The following is an 18,684-nucleotide window of genomic DNA, read 5'->3' as shown; positions in this document are numbered from 1 at the left end:
ATTTGGAACCAACGAACACGCTTCGACTGCTTTTTCAGGTTTGGCAAGCAACGCACGGTTACACATTGCTGTGTCGCACGATTTAGGCTGAATGCATCCGTCACCAATGGCGACCAACGTACTTCATGAAGTTCCATTCTTGAATAATAGCCGTAGACCTTTGCTCTAAATTGGAAGTTCCCATCCTCAATACATACAGATAAGTCATTATCTCGATCAGCACGTCGCAATTCCAGGTTTGCGACTCCTTCCAAAGTCTTATCATCGGGCTTGCCACCCAGCCTCACCTTGTCGTACGGTCGTGCACGTGAGCTCGATCATATACCTGATAGATTGCTCTACTTGATGATTACGTTCTTTTTATTTTGGTCTTGTATGATGCAATCGGTGTTGTTCTATATGAACGATAGTTTACATTAGGATCGAGTCCAAAGCGGCAGTTTTGCTGCAATCTCAAGACATAGTTGCGGCGAGGTTTGATTATCTGGTCTGTGTGAAAAACTAATTTTAGCTTGTCGATCGGCATGAGCCTTTGTTTTGTCAGTGTGTTTGCTACACACTTTGACGAAATCCGTGCAATTGTTTTTGTGATACCCAGTAAATGCTAGGACGATGAGGGGCTATGTCTAGGAAATTGGAAATTTTTACTTCTGAGGATGTGTCGCTATGATCACGGTTCAGGCTTGGCCCGGCGCTTGGCCCCGCGCTGGGCTGTTCTCCATTATCATGTTCTCACATTGCACTCATCGTCCCATTTGCGCGGATAGAGCTTAAAGAAGATGACCACAATATTTTCGTTTGTCTTCAAATATCTGGCCTGTGGAAAGATCGAGCACGGATACGTGGATCTAAATCTATATCTTGTTAGAAATGCCGAGAGCCCCAGCCCAGCGCGGGAGCTACAGTAGTTAAGCATATATGGCAATTATTGTATACAAGACAAGTTTTTCGACTTTGAAGTTGCTTTTAATGCAGTTTTTCAGAAACGATCACTATGGAGATCGGTTGCAACCTTATTTGCCTTCTCGCGAAAAGGATGATGCGTGTTCTTCGGGTAATCACGTCCTTCCTAACCAATCTCGAGCTGAGCGATATTTTATTGCGCGCGTTGCGACACAAATTTATTAAGATAATTGTCCGCAAGGGACTTGTAACCGATGAAGTACAATGTAAATCTCGTTTCGATCACAAAAAGACCCATTACGTGGAGCTCCAAGTATCATTTCGTTTCAATATTAAACAACTTTTGACGTTGACATTTTTTTATGCATTCTCGTAAGCCGTACCCAAAGCGTAACTAGTCATTGTCTTTTTTCTTTTTTCAGAGCTGACGTCCAGGAAATTGTCTGAATAAACAAAGCACCGTGGGATCGTGTCGGAGCAAGTGGACAGTGAAATGCTTTTTCCCCCATCAGAAAGCAAGCGAGTGCTTTACCGTAATCGATCTTGCAATAGCCAACGCGACTTATGTTATTAATGGGACTGTAGGAACGGACATAACATCATTGTGCTGTTGTTGATGTATCTTGCAGTAACTACAAGGCAAGAAAAAAAATTCCAGGTTGAAGCTTGATATGCGCATGATTGACAACCGTCTAGTTACTCATACGAGCGGATAACAGTTGTTTATAATCCTACTAAATGGAAGGTATCATCCTACCGAGGTTCCTTAAAACGGGTTGCATGTAATTACAGTATGCAAAATTGCAGGAACACATGATACAGTATAAATCTATTAATCGCATCACTTGCGTCTCAATATCAACCACTTTCGATTTTTGGACATGATAGCGGCATACGAAAGATGGGACTTTCGAATATATTATATCTTATCCGTACATGATCATCACATCATTAATGTATAAAGTACGCTAATGGTTAGCTCCAAGAAACATGCTTACGCATTGACATTATGCAACTGCATTTGCCAGCATCGCGACTGGTTCTTTGCGCAACATCAAGTACGCATAATTTTGGATTAACCCTTTAGGTTTCAAGAAGGATTCCTGCTCTTGCGCTTTTGATGGACTACTCTTCGCGAAGCAGAATAACCTAAAAAAAAGAAAAGCTTGATTTTGAGCTCTCTTATACAAGTAATCAGCAGCTTAGTATAGTTTGGGAAGACAGAAACTGAGAATACAATTATTTGTTTTACTGCGAGCCCCATACAATAACTGCATATGGTACGCTCATTTGTTTGTTTGTTTGTTTGTTTGTTAATAAGAGTGATTCACTTTACAGCAAAACAAAATCGCATCGTGAAAATGGGTGTCAATGTTTCAAGAAGTCTGTTCAAGCTTATTTCCTGCTCGAAAGGCTAAAAAAAGTTCGAAATTGGAAAGAGACCCTTTATTAAACTTGAATATTGATATTCATTGACATTGTTCATTATTACAAGGGATCTGCTCTTTGTGATCTCCGCACACTCTTTTTTGTTCATGCTGTCGGTTAACGTAACTATCAATTGTTCATACGAGGTGGGATTTTTATATCTGCATGCTGAACTCTTATCTCAAAAATTTGAGGGCCATCAAGTACAAAACAGGAACAGAAAGCAAACGAGAATTTAACGTTGCTGTTGCTAAGATTGTGGCCAGTGGTGAGTCACTACGGCAACATTCTCCGCTGCATTAACGAAACTAACATAATACAAAAACTGGCCAACTTGTTGAAAACTAGAGAATATTGTATCGAGAAGTTGCATATAAATTTCGACATGATAAAGACTCGGATAAGAATCGTAAACTTTTATTCATTACCATTTCAAACATGGAACGCCAAACACCTATTGACATTGAGAAAGGCCACCAAGCTCTTGATGAATGGTTGAAAGGACGCCATCGCGGTAAAGCTCCTATTAAACTTCCTGATGCAAGCATCGCAGACAAGTCGGTGGCCGCTCCCTTTGCCCAGGGAAAAAACACATCCGATCCCAATGCCTCGGCCTATGATATGTTCCATGATCCCAAGAACCACCCTGATGCAGTTGGCGCTATTCTTACGTACTGTGGTACCAAGATGGGTTACACCCCTGCTTCTTTGTCGCAAGCCGAAGCCGCTGAAAAGTTTACCGACTATATCGAGTACGTAACAACATTCCCTGGTTTCTTTTTAGAGCATACTTCCGACGAAGGTTTTGAATTGACGGAAGTGAACGTGCAGCTGATTGCGTCTCGGCTCAAGGATGCGTATGACGGCTATGTTTCGGTGGACGTGAACCATCTTATCGACTCCATCGAAGGTTTGATCCAGGCCGTCATGTCCGAGAAGCAACAAAGTGCATACAAGTCTCTGTTTGACCAATCTCCCGTGGCCAACGTGGATGGCACCATGCACATTTTCATCAATTGGGTCGTGCTGAACATGAGCAAGACTCAGGATGGCAAGACAACCGTGATTACCCAGAACTACAAGATGAAGTTCGCTCGTTTGATCTGTAACCGAACCTATCTCGTCACCTATGCCCAAAAATTGGCCGACGCTATTGGTGACGGCAGTTTGGACGACTGGATCAATCAAGGCACCTCGAACCAAAATCCTGCCATTAAGAGCTGTGTCAACAAGATCCAATAATTAGCATGTCTTTGGGTTATAAGGTGTCTGAATAACTTTTTCAATAAAGATTTGAGATGGGGGGTTGTATAAATAAAATCAGTGTTATTTTGTCAATCGAATTACCCAGGCAACACTGCTTTTCTAATTTTGCGCAGGTGCCGGTTGCCACTGTTTGGCTGCAGAGTTCAATGAAGTCCGATCAAGCAACCAATGTCATTGGACATGCAAGGAACAAATTTGCATTTCCATTGGTGCATGCTAAGTAAAAAGCATTTGTGACATCACTGAAATTTGAAAATCGAGATAGTTTTTTTTTTTCTTTTTTTTTTGGGTGGTTGTGTTGCTGTAGATCTCGATAGTTCCCATCCAAGTCATGGCCCGACATCGTCTCTTGGATTTCAATAATGAACTATTGACCTGTATTGCAGGCCATTTGGAGCTCGAGGATCTCAAGAATTTGTCGCAAGTGTGCCACCGGTTGGCCGTTGTTTGCCACAGCGATGCGGTCTGGAAGGAAATGCTGATCAACAAGTTTGGCGTGGGATACAAAATGGCCAAAGAAAGTTGGAAGGAGATGTACACTCGCAAACACGATGATCCTCAACATAATCGCATCTGTCCTCATCTGAGCGATGTGAACGCCAAGTGTCTCGAACCGTATATTCAACGTTATCATCAAGTCCTCAATTGGCTCCCAAAGAACCTTAACTGTCGAACCTGCGGTCAAAATCAACAGGACGCCGGTTTATGCTTGTACATCTGGCAAGGCAACACTCGTCTCCGTAAGTACAATGTACCCGTTCGTTTAAGAAAAATGGCAAAAAAATTTATGTGTGTTTGCCTTTCATGAATAGGATGTCGAGATTGTGCGTATCGATACCACGCTTCGATCCCTGGTCGTCATGGAATCATGTTTCGTATGAACGTATTGCAGATGTATTGCTTTACGTGTTCGCGACTTGTAAGTTATTCACATAACAGTATCATGAAATTTGCTTGTCTCTTACGGTTGTTGGATTTGTGTAGCTTGGTGAATCGAGAGGCGACCAAAGTGAAGCCGAATATGTCGATCATTTGTTGGAGATCATTACTCGAGACAGCGAGCTAGGACGTGGAGCGATGGAACGACGGAAACAATGTATGGACGAGCGACAATTGTATGCACACGATTGTGATCGGCTGTCTGTTCTGACCTCGGGGCAGTACTTTTTTGTCGATCGCATGTGGATCTGTTCATGGTTTTTGCGATTATGTGATGGAAAAGTGGGGGTCGGACCCATTGATAATACTGCCTTGGCGGATGAAAACGGTCGTCTGAACCCCAGCGCGAGACCAAGAGGCGCTTTTAGTGGTGGCTTCAGCATTGTGACGCCCGAGTTGTGGAATTACTTGGTGGAAACTTACGGATTGCTGGGTCCTGCTTTTGGTGCCGAGGATGCGCAAGGGCCAGCCTATGACGAATTGCACAAAGCCATCGATAACTGGGGATTAACCTAGACTGTATATAGATAGACGACACACATACACTACCCTTATATCCATTTTGTTTAAATTAAAAAAAACCCATTTTTGCCTCGATTATTCTTACATGAAGCGGTGACTGGACCAGTGACTCTCTCAACCGTTTGCTTGGGAAGAACGAAAGCTACAAAAGAACAGTGATACGGTATGATTTTTAGCTGCAAGCAATGAATCGATCGAATAATATTTTGTTCAGGTAAAGGAGCAATAAGGGTTTAAAATTTATTACGGGTGGTAACTAAGTGTGGCAAGAGGGGAGAAAGAGTAAAATGATATATGATACATGGAGCACAATGCTTGTAAGAAAAAAGTACAGGGTTTTTACCGACGACCATTGACGGCGGTCGATAACGTAGATCCAAAGGCGGCAGCCAGTGTCGCCGTAACACCGATGGTGGTGTATGTGATTTGTTGAGGTGTGGCCACCAGCAATTTGGCCAAAGCCCGCCGCATACTGTTTTCCACGGGGCCTCTCAAGAAGATGTATAGTACGATCCAGTAGAGCGCCCCTTTATACGCAAACGACAGTCGGAACAGGCGACGTGAAAAGCGGACCAACCGTTGTTCGGAGCGTATGAGATGGGTTTTCAAGGGAGCAATAGCATAGGCGGATTGAGGATTATCAGGCGGGAGTAAGTGAGGATAATGAGGTGGTGGCTGGACGAGAACAGTGAAATGATTTAAATCGTCGATATTGCTTGGATCATCGAGATCGATGGTTTGCGTGCCTTGCTCATGAGCTAGCCTTTCCAATCGATTGGCAAGAGCCGCGGAAGAAATGCCTCCCGCACGAGGATCGGGGCCCGGTTTCTGGAAAAATGAGGTCAAGAAATTCGCCCCAATATGTAAGCCTGTCCAATAATAGGGAGACTGGATCAACTGCTGAGGAACGGCCCAGGACAATGACGGTCGTCGGTGATACGTAATCGGCGTCAATGAACCCGGTGTACCGTAATGACTCGACGTAATACTCATCGATGGGTAGATGGCAGGTGAAGGTTGGAATATGCTAGATCGATGGGACGATGACTCCCGCGCATCAAAGAAAACGTCATCGGATTCGGCTTCCGAATCGTCGTACACTGTTTCGATGACACCCTCGTCTTTCGCACTTGATGACGGTACTGGAGAAGGCACTGGTGACGGTACCGGCGACGGTTCAACGACCAGTCCCTGCCCATACTTTTGCAGTGTTTGATCGGATTCAATAGACCATTCGAAATCATCCACGCCACCTAATTCTGTAGATCATGCATCAATTCATCCATAATTCTTCACGCTACTGAATTATGTCCACCTACCTATGAGGAGATCCTGGGCAGCCACCGCCTGGAGAATATCTTTGACACCGGGAAAATTGATCTTGCTTTTGGCATTGTCGCTCAACATCAGTTTCACCATTTGCCACAATCCTTGATACATCCAACCAAAATTCATGATGTACACCGAACCAATAAATCCCGGAAACCGTTTATCTGTAATATCTCGTAACGAATGCATCAATTGTTTCTCCTACATTATCAGGTTAGATGAAACGAACCATGGAGCCGAAACAACGTATCATATGATACCATCATAGGAACGTCCAACTTACCATGGGGACAAAGGGAGCCTTTGCAATATCGATGATGACCACAATTTGAGAGACAAGAACAAATGTATATTCGTCTATGTGTTGCTGTCTTTCCTGCGTGATATCCCATGTCAACTTTCGAGCGATTTCCATTACGAGACAGGCGAAGGGTGGTATGTAATCCGACAACGATTTGGTAGTATCCCGAAATTTCGGAAAATGACGCATACGAATCAGAGCAATCGGTCGACCGAGAAGATCTTGTTTGTGGAAAAAGGCGAATCCATTTTCGAAAAACTCGGGCGCCACCATTTCCCACGTAAGCTGACTGATTCCGATTTCTGCTCGCCATTGTATTGTGTCCACCAAACGTTTGAAAGCATACTCTTCAACGAAATCCGCATCCCGTAAAAACCTGAACAAGGTTACTGCATTCCGTAGAAAAACAATGTGGAATAGAAGAACAAAGGAAACAAAGAGAAACCGGGTTAATAGGGTCCATTGAGCGATTCAACCCATGGTCAACTTGGCAATGTACCTCTATCTTTTACATATTCCTTGGCATCGAGTAGATCGACCGGTGACATTTCCATGGTATCGAGATGACAAGTCAACCTTTTCTCGAGGTTGGTCAAGGTGTCAGCATGCTCGTGGTATTCAAAATTTAGCGATAAGGCAAGTTCTCGCGATATAGCTAGCATGGCTGTTTTTTGAGTCTTTTTTTCTTTTCTATATGCTTCTGTTTTGCGGATACTCTAGTCGCTTGAAGCGATAATGGGTAATTATTTTTTTATTTGTCTTCGGCCGCCGGAAATTGAATGAAAAAAAGCACATTTTTGTATTTCCCCAACAAATGCAATAAAAAAAGGTGGTAAATTTTGTCATTGAAATGCCGTTTTAACCAAAAATAAATGTCGCTTTACTGAAATTGATCACATTTGTCCCCTTTGTGTGCCCAAATTTTTATCAAACCACATTGGCCAAAACGATGCTTATTAGTGATTTTTTTAGAATGGGATTTTGTTATAACAATGGATGATTTGTCGTTGAGAATACCTAGCAAAGCTGTACAAATTTCAGCAAGTGCGGCATTATGCCTCAGCTAAACCTTCCATTCATTGTTTGTAAAATCCCAGGTGATGCTAACTTGCGTTTCGGAAACATAAAAGCCCAACTGTAAACTCCAGAGATAACTTATCGTTGGAATCTTCAGAACAAAACGAAGAGGTGGCGCCTTAACAGTAGTTCACGGATATATATCATATAATCACGTCGTCCATATTAGGTTAAGTTACAAGTTTATGGGTTCTAAAAATCCACTTAGGTATCAAGAGTAATAAAGCCAACCGAACAAAAGGATAAAATAAATGGTCATTATAAAAAAAAAAAAAGAAGAAGCGAAATAGAAAAAAGCATCGATGAATAGATAGCTGATTATAACCATACGTACAGTGGTCATTGGGGTTATGGTTTGTGCCGATGCAAGCAGTTTACTTCAGCTAAGATTTAACAAATAACCGGCCAACGCACTTCCGATTTAGGATTGTTGCTCCGGAAAGGTGTCAACACTGACGTAGTATATCCAGAAAAAGGAGACACCTTCGCAGTCATGGGGACCAGTAACGGGTTGTGCAAACAGGCAGTAGCATGTCTTTGGCTGAGAATTTCTACCTGGGGTCCATAACAACACATCTATGGCGGTCTGCTTTAGACACAGGTAATCATATCACGAGACTTCTAGAGGACAATCGTTTTTAGTCAAGTGACATTGGATTCAGTGACAAATCTCACCGTTTTCATCGTATCGTACTTTCTTGAATGTGCACATAATGGACAGTAGATGTTCACTTAAAAAAAAAAAAGATCTGTTTTCGTAACTTGGCTAATGGCCGCGTGCAACTTGTTATACAAAGAGAACCCACGTCCATGAACTGATCGAAAAATAGCCTTCAGCTGCGTGGATTGGTGTCTAGGACGCTCACCAAAAAAGGCTACAGGCCGCTAGCATCCGTTCAAAACAAGAACCCATGTCCATGAACTGATCGACAAATTGCCATCAGATGCGTGGATTGGTATCATGGGACGTTCACCAAAGAAAACAAGTGGGAAAGAAGAAGAAACAAAAAGAAAAGAAAAAGAAATGCGATTATTCGCTTCGGGGAGGGGAGAGTTGAGTTGAGTATGGTGTCATATGGCTGCCAATGCGCAGGTCATCGTTTGTCACGCATGAACATATTTTTTTTTTTTTTTGTTTCCTGCTTTAATTGACTTACGTGTTTTTGGTGTCCCCATTTCTCTTTCTGTTTATCCATTCGCACGTAGGTCATCTCCATCCCTCAAACCATCATTGGTGCCACTGCTGCTATTGTTCAGTCCGTCGGACCCTTTGCCGAAGACTCCCCTGCTGTCGCTTTCGCATTCGCAAGACGACATTTCCTATTATGAACATTTGTAGGTATCTGATAAGTCTTGTAGCTATTATTATACCTTTTTAAAGGGGGTTATTATGTCCTGACGCTGTCTTTGTTCGTCAGCATATACCTGCCATCGTCCGAAGAAGCGCTGCGTGAGGCCTGCTATTCGTTGTTGTGGATTTGAAGCGAAATCTCTGTCTCTTCTTTTGAGGTTGACAGAGGTTTTGTGCATGTAACTTTCCATACAAACTCCAGACAGTTTGGAGGGCCTGAGAATAGGGCCCATCTCTGCGTATCTCTCCAACTGGATTGACGAGCAAACGCAACGCAAGTTCCTTGGGCCAAGTTCAACGAGATGCTTCGATTAGGTAGCGACATTTTGACCATGGTATATTATAGATAACATTCCGAGATGATAATCATGTTGATTATCATTTCATTATTCTAAGGTTTGGATTGTGAAGCTCTTGTCCCGCGAAGTTTTTTCTGATCGGGGACATGCATGTGTACAAGGCGCTGCAGTGCTATTTTGAAGAAGATCGTGCGTCTACATAATGATATGAGTGATTGCTTGCGTTTGTGCAACTGAGAATTGAAGAAACCGGTCATTTCTTCGAATATGACGCTGTTGATGGTAACGGCACTTGTAGGCATCTCGGAGCACGGGATAGATTGAGGTAAGTTGAAAAGCATGATGCTTTATCATAGTTTAAAGATTAGCCTTTATTTTTCAAAATCATATGAAATAATAAATAAACTCGGTACGGTTTTTAAAGAATAACTCTGTTACTGTGCGCATGGATGCCACGCATAACTCGGTGAGGAATGTCAGCGGCAAAAGATTATTTCTTTCATCATTGTTTCCAAGTTTTGGTGATTGACAAAGGTCTCCCGTTAGCGTGGATGATTACGGTTACTTTGTCGATGTTTCCTGTGGAGAAGGGACAATGATTTATTGGAATCGTTCCCAAGCTTGAGGACTCTGAGGATTAAGAGAGAAAAAAAGTACAGGTTTTTTTTTTTTGATTGAAGTAAAAGACAGCTTGATATAGAAAGAACGAGATGTCAGACAAACAGTGGTGTGTTCAAATTCAGTAACCGACCCTGGGATCAGTAACTGCATGATTGAGAGTTTGCGACTCCGAGGATCCCCAAGTGTGCGCAGCCTGCTTAACGTTTGGTTTGATTTCTTCTATGTCCTTATCGGCGTTTTCTTTGTAAGATAGTTCATTGCTACTGGCGCATTAGCCGTATCCTGATGGTTGGGATAAAAAACCAAGAGGGAAACACCGTAACTCGGCCGGTGCGCCTCTACAGAGATGCTTCGAATTTATACGAATTCGTCTTGTAAAGGCAGTTTTGGATAGATCAAAATCTGAACAAAAGTAATGGATGTCGTGCCTTGGGACAGGATCAAGTGAATTGGACCCATCGACCGCTTCCATCTTATTCGATGCCTTTCGGACTTGAAATCATCAAAAAGTCCGCTTGGACTTCCTCAATGCATAGTCCTTTTTGTCTTTTTCTTGAAGGCGTGTGTGAAACTTTTCATAGTCAGAAACCTTCTTGTTTCTTCCCCATTGTTGCTGGGATACCAATCAATTAACTTTGCAGCATTGATACAAATGCGGCACGTCTCTCTACACCTAATTCTCGCGAAGTTAGTCTTTTTCCATTTTTTATTCGATGGCTGCCCTTCAACCTTCCATTGCATTAAGAAAAAAGAAAAGGAAAAAAAAAGAAAACGTCAAAGAATTTTGTTCTTTTTCCTCCTCTCCCCGTTTCCTTTTTTTTCCCCCTCTTTCTCCCGCCAAACGCACCCATTGACAATCACTGCCGACCGACCTCCCGATATTACTAACATTTTGTAGGCTTCAAGACGCTCTGCTCTGTTCCGCTCTGCTCTGTTCCGCTCTGCCTTCCCGCGACGACTTGGTGTCCGCTGATTGGCGTTTTAGCAAGTTTTGGCTGTACTCATTTTGTAGGACAGTTTGATGGTACTAACATTTTTGTAGGGCAGTGGTACTAACATTTGTAGGCTTCCGACCAGACGAGCCGGCTCCCGAGCCCATGGCATAGCTATAAGTTGGACGGGGTTGGGATAGGGGAAGAAGTTACAACAACTTGCCCAGCCAAGTTGTTGGTTGGGGGTCACCCGTCTTAACTCATAACTAAATGCCATCGATACAATAGTTTCCTTTCCTAGTTTATTAAACGGGTTTGAAATTCTCTTGTAATAAAGAAACGCCGTTTTGCATAACAGATTTTATTTTTATGAGTTCGCATATCATTGAAGTCAACTGATAAAAGCAAGTGGAATCTATAATACCATTCATAGATAATGGTGCAAAAAGGACGTAGTTTTTTCCAACGTTCGCACACGCCTCCGTGAAAGCCTTGAGTTGAAGTGTTTCGAACACGGATTTTCTAAAGACTCAACTAGGCTGCGGATCGTCCACAAATGCATTCGATCACCCGAATCATGAATAGAAGTTGGCAGTTTAAGATTGTGTTGCCATTTTTATTTCAGAATAAATGAGCGCCACGCATACTTGATGCAAGTCAACTATGGTGTTAGTGAACGATGCAACCTGAACAGCCGTGTTTGAACTCTTTTGTGCGGAGTAATGAGGCTCCAAATCCGGCAATTTCCTTTCATTGTAATAAACCGTCACAATTTCCTTAGACACAAGAAAAAAAAAGGATCAAATCGGGTCGTTTAAGCATCGCTATATTGTTAGATCATGCCGCCTAAAAGATCCATCCAAAAGGTGTCTACCAAAACAAAAACACCGACCAAAGCCAAAGGCAAGCCGAAACCGACATCGGATGTGAAAAATAAAGCCAGTAAAAAGGGCAAGGAAAAGGTATGAAATCTATGCAAAGCCATCGTCGATCAATGATGCTAACAATGGTCTTGACGGTTTTTAGGGCGCTATTCCTGAATTCGTGAGCGTACCAGAAGTAGACAACGACGATCTGGCGATATCCGACGATGATCTCGAATTCTTTGCCGATAATCAAGATTTTAAACAGTTCCTGACTTCCATGGATCCCAAAGAATTATCGAGGTAAGAATAATCGCGTGCAAACTAAGCAGTCTTTCACGAGGAAACCGTCCATTAACAGCGGAATCGTTTTGTTAGAAACACACAAAAGACCAAGAAAAAATCACAAAAAAGTAGCGGTCCTGCGCTTATTCCTGAACCTGAAGCGCTTTCTTCCTCTGAAGACGAACTCGACGATGAAATCGATAATGACCTGGATCTGGACAATGACAGTGATCTTGACGATTTGGAAGACATGGATGACGAGTTGGAGGCAATGCACGAGGCAGGTCCAGTGAAGAAGAAAAAACCGGTTGAGGAGTCGGATGAGGAAATGGACTACGAGAGAATACCACGCAAGGTCGCCAGTGAATGGACACGCAAAGATCACTTCAACAAACTGCCTATCAAATTGTCGGGTGGCAAACTTGTCCAGCTCGATGAAACTCCCAAGGAAGATGAATCTGAAGATGAAGCAAACGTAGAAACCGAAGAAGTAACTGAAGCTGCGGGTGCATCGGACGCGGAGGAGGAGGAAGAGGAGCAAGAGCCGGCACCAAAGTTATCGAAAAAGGCGCACGTCTTGTCCATGAAGGAAGAACTTGCTACTATCGCTTCCAATATTCAAGAAGATCCCGAAGCTAATGTAATGATCGACGCATTGTTCTTATTGACAGCATCCGATTTAACATTGATATTCACATTGGCTTTAGATTGGACAACTAAAATCGCTCCGTAACATTTTCAAAGACGAGGACCGCACAGTTCAAAAGCTGGCTCTGTTGACACAATTGGCTGTGTACAAGGATGTTATTCCCGGGTATGTATAGCAAACGAGAGTTAACGAGGGAAACAAGGAACGCAGCGACTGAAAATTTTTTCCTACAATAGCTACCGTATCCGTCCTCTTACCGAAAAAGAAGAGGGTGTACAAGTGTCCAAGGATGTCAAGAAACTGAGAGAATACGAAAAAACATTGCTCCGAAACTATGAATTATATCTTCAGGATTTGGGCTCTCTTTTGACGAGTGAGTTGATCTTGCACTCTATGCACCTACCTATTCCTATACTAATCATCGATATCGCCTTGCTTCTCTTTTTATACAGAAAAGAAGACGGAAGAAGACGCAGCGATGGGTTTGGTCGCCACTCGTTGTTTATGTGAACTTCTCACCAGCAAAACCCATTTCAACTTCCGTTTGGAAATCATGGTTGCCATCGTAGCACGTATGAGCACTGTGCAGTGGAACGAGGTACGATGATACAACAAATGCTTGTTTTGTAGTGATGATTGACGAATGTTTACTGTTTTGGATGGGGTTTTAGATGGCTGATATGTGCTGCAAGGCTATCATTACGGTGATGGAAAACGATGAATCTGGACGAACATCGCTAGATGCTGTAAAGATGTTGACGCGTATGATCAAATCCAAGGGCTATGTTGTGCACGAGAATGTGGTCAACACCTTCTTGCACCTTCGATTGAAGGATGAAATGGTTCCTGTGGCTTACCAGGAGGCCGACACGGTTGGCAAAAAGCGAAAGAAACAAGAGAAACATTTCTTGACCAAGAAGGCAAGAAAGGCGCTCAAAGAAACCCGGGAGATCGAAAAAGAGTTCCAGGAAGCGGAAGCCGTCGTCAGCAAAGAAGAAAAGGATAAAAATGTAAGCACACGAGACGCATCCATTTTTTTTTTGTTCAATATGTCTCATCTTTTATATTTGTACTCTGTAGCATACAGAAACGTTAAAGTTGATCTTTACTTTCTACTTCCGAGTCCTGAAGAAACAGTCGTCGTCACCGCTGTTACCGGCTGTTTTGGAAGGGTTAGCTCGATTTGCCCATCTCATCAATATCGACTTCTTTGACGATTTGCTCAACGCTCTGAAAGAAGTGATGCATACCATGGAAGATACAAGTGAAGCCACCCGAGGAGGTGGTGGTACCCGCAAGCGTTTACTGTGTATCATTACAGCTTTCCAGCTTCTGTCTGGCCAAGGTAAAGCAAGCCGAGTATAGATGAGTTTCAGATGATGTGTGCAATACGATACTGACAAAATCTATGGTTTAGGTGAAGCGATCAATTACGATCTCAAGGATTTCTATACAGAGATTTATGTGATTCTCTTCAAATCGGCTTTCCGCACAAAGTTGGAAGATAAAAAAGATGCCAATATTGCATCCGAGAGCGAATTGCTGCTGAAAGGCTTGGAACAAATGTTCTTGAGAAAGAGACAGGTACAGCATAATGAATTGACACAACGGTAAAAATGCGACATGGTATTGACCCAAATCATTCAGATTCCTATTGACCGATTGGCTGCGTTTGTGAAACGATTCTGCCTGGTCGCATTGAATATGCCCAGTAAATCCGTTCAGCAATGTCTGTCCTTTGTTCATAAACTTGTTCAGGTGCGTCCACTTATATGCCAAAGCAATCCGGTGCTTATTACTGATACTGTTAATACACTTTTTTTCGTCCTTTTTAGAAGGATCGCCGTCTTGATGCCCTTTTACAATCTGAAGATCGAGCTGCCAGTGGTATCTATCTTCCGCTTTTGAAAGATCCTGAGTTGTGTAATCCTTTCGGCACCAGTCTTTATGAATTATTCCTTTTACAGGTAGGTGTCACCGATAAAAAAATGAGTACTTACTTGGAATAAGATATGGCTGACACGACCTTTTTGCATAGAACCATTATGATCCGACTGTACGCCGGTTGGCTCAAACAATCCAGCAATCTTCTTTGTCATCATAAAAATAAACTGCTTTCATAATGCATCTTTCTTAAAACGTTGTAAATCAAACAGGCTTTCTACATTACGATCCCACAGTTGTTTGCCATTCTGTGACTCCGGAGTTTTTAAACAAATGACTTGTAAACACAGTAACCTTATTCAGATCATATAGCAGGAAACTAAACGTCTCTCTATTGTACTTTATGTAAAAATCACAGGAATCGAATCATGTATCTGCAGAATTAGCTAAGTAACGATGGCCCATTGATACCACCTTGTAAGTCAAACTGATGTATCACTGTATGCATCCGTTGTTTAATGCTATGGCATTGAGAATTGTTTCTTTACTGTAAAATTTTGTTCACGATACAATAATTTCAGACAAAGGTTATAGGTTATAATACATGACTGGATGATTTAATCATCCAAGTCGACCTTTATATTAAGCATGATGATAAAATATGCAACATCTAAGCTAAGGTTTAAAAAAGGAAAACTATGTAACATGCGAGAGGAGAAGGAAGGGTAGTTGGCTTTTTTTAATTTTTGAACCAAGAATGTCGCTGCATTTAGTCAACTTCTTCAACAGAAGGACCATCGTTGTCAGCACCAGCACCGGCACCAGGGAAACCACCAGGAGCAGCACCAGGAGCAGCACCGGGCATACCACCAGGAGCAGCACCACCGTTGGCTTGGTAGAACTTCATCATGATGGGGTTAACGACTTCTTCCAATTCCTTTTGCTTGGATTCGTATTCTTCCTTGGAAGCTTCCTGGGATTCGTCGAGCCACTTGATAGCCTCATCGACAGCGGCCGTAAGCTTCTCCTTGTCATCTGCGGGAAGAGCACCACCGACCTTTTCGTCTTGAAGAGTGTTGCGGATGTTGTAAGCATAGGATTCGAGGCCGTTCTTGGCAGTAATACGGGCAGCAGCAGCCTCATCTTCGGCCTTGTACTTCTCGGCATCGTTGACCATACGTTCAATTTCTTCCTTGGACAGACGGCCCTTATCGTTGGTAATGGTGATCTTGTTGGACTTGCCAGTGGTCTTGTCAAGAGCGTTGACGTTCAAAATACCGTTGGCATCGACATCGAAAGTAACTTCAATTTGAGGAACACCACGAGGAGCAGGGGGAATACCGGAAAGTTCGAACTTGCCCAACAAGTTGTTGTCCTTGGTGCGAGCACGTTCACCTTCAAAGACCTGAATCAACACACCGGGCTGGTTATCAGCGTAGGTCGAGAAGATTTCGGATTTCTTGGTAGGCACGGTAGTGTTACGCTTGATAAGGGCGGTCATGACACCACCAGCGGTTTCGATACCGAGGGAAAGAGGAGCGACATCGAGCAACAACAAGTCCTGGGTCTTTTCAGAGGTATCACCGGAAAGAATGGCGGCCTGGACAGCAGCACCATAAGCGACGGCTTCGTCAGGGTTGATGGATTTGTTGGGTTCCTTGCCGTTGAAGAAGTCAGAGACGAGTTTCTGGACCTTGGGAATACGGGTGGAACCACCGACGAGAACAATATCGTGAACGGAGCCCTTGTCAATCTTGGCATCACGGAGCACCTTTTCAACAGGATCCATGGTAGAACGGAACAAATCCTGACACAATTCTTCGAAACGGGCACGGGTCAAAGAGGTATAAAAGTCGACACCTTCAAAGAGCGAGTCAATTTCAATGGTGGTCTGAGCAGCCGAAGAGAGAGTACGCTTAGCACGTTCACAAGCGGTACGAAGACGACGGACAGCACGAGCATTGCCAGAGATATCCTTCTTGAACTTGCGCTTGAATTCTTGCATGAAGTGGTTAACAAGACGGTTATCGAAATCTTCACCACCCAAATGGGTATCACCAGCGGTAGCCTTGACTTCGAAAATACCATCTTCGATGGTCAAGAGGGACACATCAAAGGTACCTCCACCCAAGTCAAAGATGAGCACATTGCGTTCGCCTTCGGTCTTCTTGTCCAAACCGTAAGCAATGGCAGCGGCGGTAGGTTCGTTGATAATACGCTGAACATTCAAACCAGCAATGAGACCGGCATCCTTGGTAGCCTGACGCTGAGAATCATTGAAGTAAGCGGGAACGGTGACGACGGCATTCTTGACTTCATGACCAAGGTAAGCTTCGGCGGTTTCACGCATCTTCAAAAGCACCATGGAGGAGATTTCTTCAGGAGTGAAAGTCTTGGTCTCGCCCTTGTATTCCACCTGGATGACGGGCTTGCCTTCACGATCAATGACCTTGAAAGACCAGTGCTTCATATCGGATTGCACTTCAGCATCGGCAAAACGACGACCAATAAGACGCTTGGCGTCAAAGACCGAGTTGTGAGGGTTCATAGCGACTTGATTCTTGGCGGCATCACCAATCAAACGTTCGCTGTCGGTGAAAGCAACATAGGAGGGAGTGGTGCGGTTACCCTGATCGTTGGCGATGATTTCAACACGATCATTCTGCCACACACCAACGCAGGAATAGGTTGTACCCAAGTCAATACCAACTATTAAAAAAAGAAGTTACATGTAAGTATACATGAAATAATACAAAATGCAATCCTAACACACGCTGTGCGTCGTGTGTTATTTAGCTAATAATACTTACTAGATTTGCCTCCAGACATTATGAAAGGATGTAATTTACAAAGATGAAAAAAAAAAGAACTAAAGAAAATATCAAAAGTGAGCTTGCACAAGCTCCTTATATAGAACGAAACCTGCATTTGAAAAAGTTGCCAGCATTTTCTCCAATCTTCGAAGAATCCTTGTCAATGATTGGCTGAAATTTCTCGCGAAGAAAATGCTCGAAAAACCAACTTCGGTTTGTTTCCAAGTCATTCCAAAAAAGGAAAAGCGTATCTTGAAAATCGCACTTGGCATGAAATTGACGAATCGATGGGAACCGCTCTTATCGCGGCAAAATCGCCGTTGAGCTGAAACCGCACCGTTGGATTTTTTTTTATCTGGCAAGAGTTTTACTGCGACAATGGCTACGCATCCCCTTGACGGTTCAAAGGAGGAAGGAACCAATGGCAACCCGATTGCTTGGGAATACAACGTGAACGGTTGCTTAGTCATACGAACCATTGGTGAGTGACCAAGAGAACAGCAAAAGATGAACCGCAGCGGACCATGGCAGGGATATCTGACATAATTTGTTGATATCATCCCTTCCATTTTGGGTGAACATCTTTCTGAATGTCAAAAACGATGCGTGGCATGAGGAAACGCATTGAGAAATATATCGAGTGACGTATGACCTACAATCTTTCACCCCACAGATCACCATTCACCACTTCAAACAATCGGCTTTTCTCACTTCTTTTCTTTTAAGCAAACATCCCACAACTTCCTGCTCAATGACTTGGTTCAAACCTAGCGGAGTGATAAGCCCATGTCGGCCAATGAATGTCGCATACTTGAGAAATGTAGTCCATCCTCTTCTTCCACACTCCTAGAGGAGCCTTCAAGGCAAACGAGCGACCCGTAAGTTCTCCAATCCGTGGCATATCCGAGCCTGGTGTAGACCAGGCTCTCTCGGTGTATGTCGCTCATGGGATCTCTTCCAACTGGGACAAGAGGGAACATCTCTAATCGGAGCGCACAAACCCTGACGTCTCCACAACAACAGATATTGTGAAGATATACTTTTCAGCAAGCGTTAAGAAGGGGTTCCTGTCCACTAAGAAAACTTCCGAAGAAAAAGTCTCTACTTTGCCAAGGGATATCGAAAGAACCTCCTTCACGAGAGCGAACCAAACACCAACTATCGGATGTTTATTTTATCTCGTCAAACGCTTCACCACCATCGATACAAACAACTTGCCGAT

General features: G+C 43.3%; 5 protein-coding genes across 5 annotated transcripts; 3 read left to right on the top strand and 2 right to left on the bottom strand.

The window, feature by feature from the left end:
- Positions 1-2,757: 2,757 nt before the first annotated feature.
- BYT42DRAFT_571320 (uncharacterized protein) lies at positions 2,758-3,838 on the top strand. Its single transcript, XM_051568483.1, has one exon. It carries the CDS (start codon positions 2,770-2,772, stop codon positions 3,571-3,573), a length of 804 nt encoding a protein of 267 aa, XP_051423031.1. The 5' UTR covers positions 2,758-2,769; the 3' UTR covers positions 3,574-3,838.
- Positions 3,839-3,867: 29 nt separating this feature from the next.
- BYT42DRAFT_533320 (uncharacterized protein) lies at positions 3,868-5,132 on the top strand. The gene is made up of 3 exons (XM_051565442.1): positions 3,868-4,337; positions 4,410-4,516; positions 4,582-5,132. The coding sequence occupies exons 1-3, from the start codon at positions 3,929-3,931 to the stop codon at positions 5,050-5,052; spliced, it is 987 nt and encodes a 328-aa protein (XP_051423030.1). The 5' UTR covers positions 3,868-3,928; the 3' UTR covers positions 5,053-5,132.
- A 135-nt stretch (positions 5,133-5,267) lies between these two features.
- Positions 5,268-7,496, bottom strand: BYT42DRAFT_571318 (CRAL-TRIO domain-containing protein). The gene is made up of 4 exons (XM_051568482.1): positions 7,188-7,496; positions 6,671-7,077; positions 6,378-6,588; positions 5,268-6,317 (listed from the first exon to the last, which is right to left on the bottom strand). Exons 1-4 carry the CDS (start codon positions 7,348-7,350, stop codon positions 5,398-5,400), a joined length of 1,701 nt encoding a protein of 566 aa, XP_051423029.1. The 5' UTR covers positions 7,351-7,496; the 3' UTR covers positions 5,268-5,397.
- Positions 7,497-11,772: 4,276 nt separating this feature from the next.
- On the top strand, positions 11,773-14,991 carry BYT42DRAFT_571306 (nucleolar complex-associated protein-domain-containing protein). The gene is made up of 12 exons (XM_051568481.1): positions 11,773-11,930; positions 11,995-12,134; positions 12,210-12,756; positions 12,824-12,930; positions 13,002-13,138; positions 13,218-13,363; positions 13,437-13,775; positions 13,846-14,110; positions 14,183-14,349; positions 14,413-14,523; positions 14,601-14,732; positions 14,804-14,991. The coding sequence occupies exons 1-12, from the start codon at positions 11,808-11,810 to the stop codon at positions 14,867-14,869; spliced, it is 2,280 nt and encodes a 759-aa protein (XP_051423028.1). The 5' UTR covers positions 11,773-11,807; the 3' UTR covers positions 14,870-14,991.
- Positions 14,992-15,418: 427 nt separating this feature from the next.
- On the bottom strand, positions 15,419-17,478 carry BYT42DRAFT_614367 (70 kDa heat shock protein 3; the record flags this gene model as incomplete). The annotated part of the gene is made up of 2 exons (XM_051571855.1): positions 15,419-17,358; positions 17,460-17,478. 2 exons carry the CDS (start codon positions 17,476-17,478, stop codon positions 15,419-15,421), a joined length of 1,959 nt encoding a protein of 652 aa, XP_051423027.1.
- Positions 17,479-18,684: the final 1,206 nt, after the last annotated feature.

Source organism: Radiomyces spectabilis (assembly GCF_025331425.1).
Source record: "Radiomyces spectabilis strain NRRL 2753 chromosome Unknown BYT42scaffold_7, whole genome shotgun sequence".
Taxonomy (NCBI): Eukaryota; Fungi; Mucoromycota; class Mucoromycetes; order Mucorales; family Radiomycetaceae; genus Radiomyces; species Radiomyces spectabilis.
Note: the sequence above shows the minus strand (reverse complement) of the source record. Positions and strands in the feature narration are given on the sequence as shown.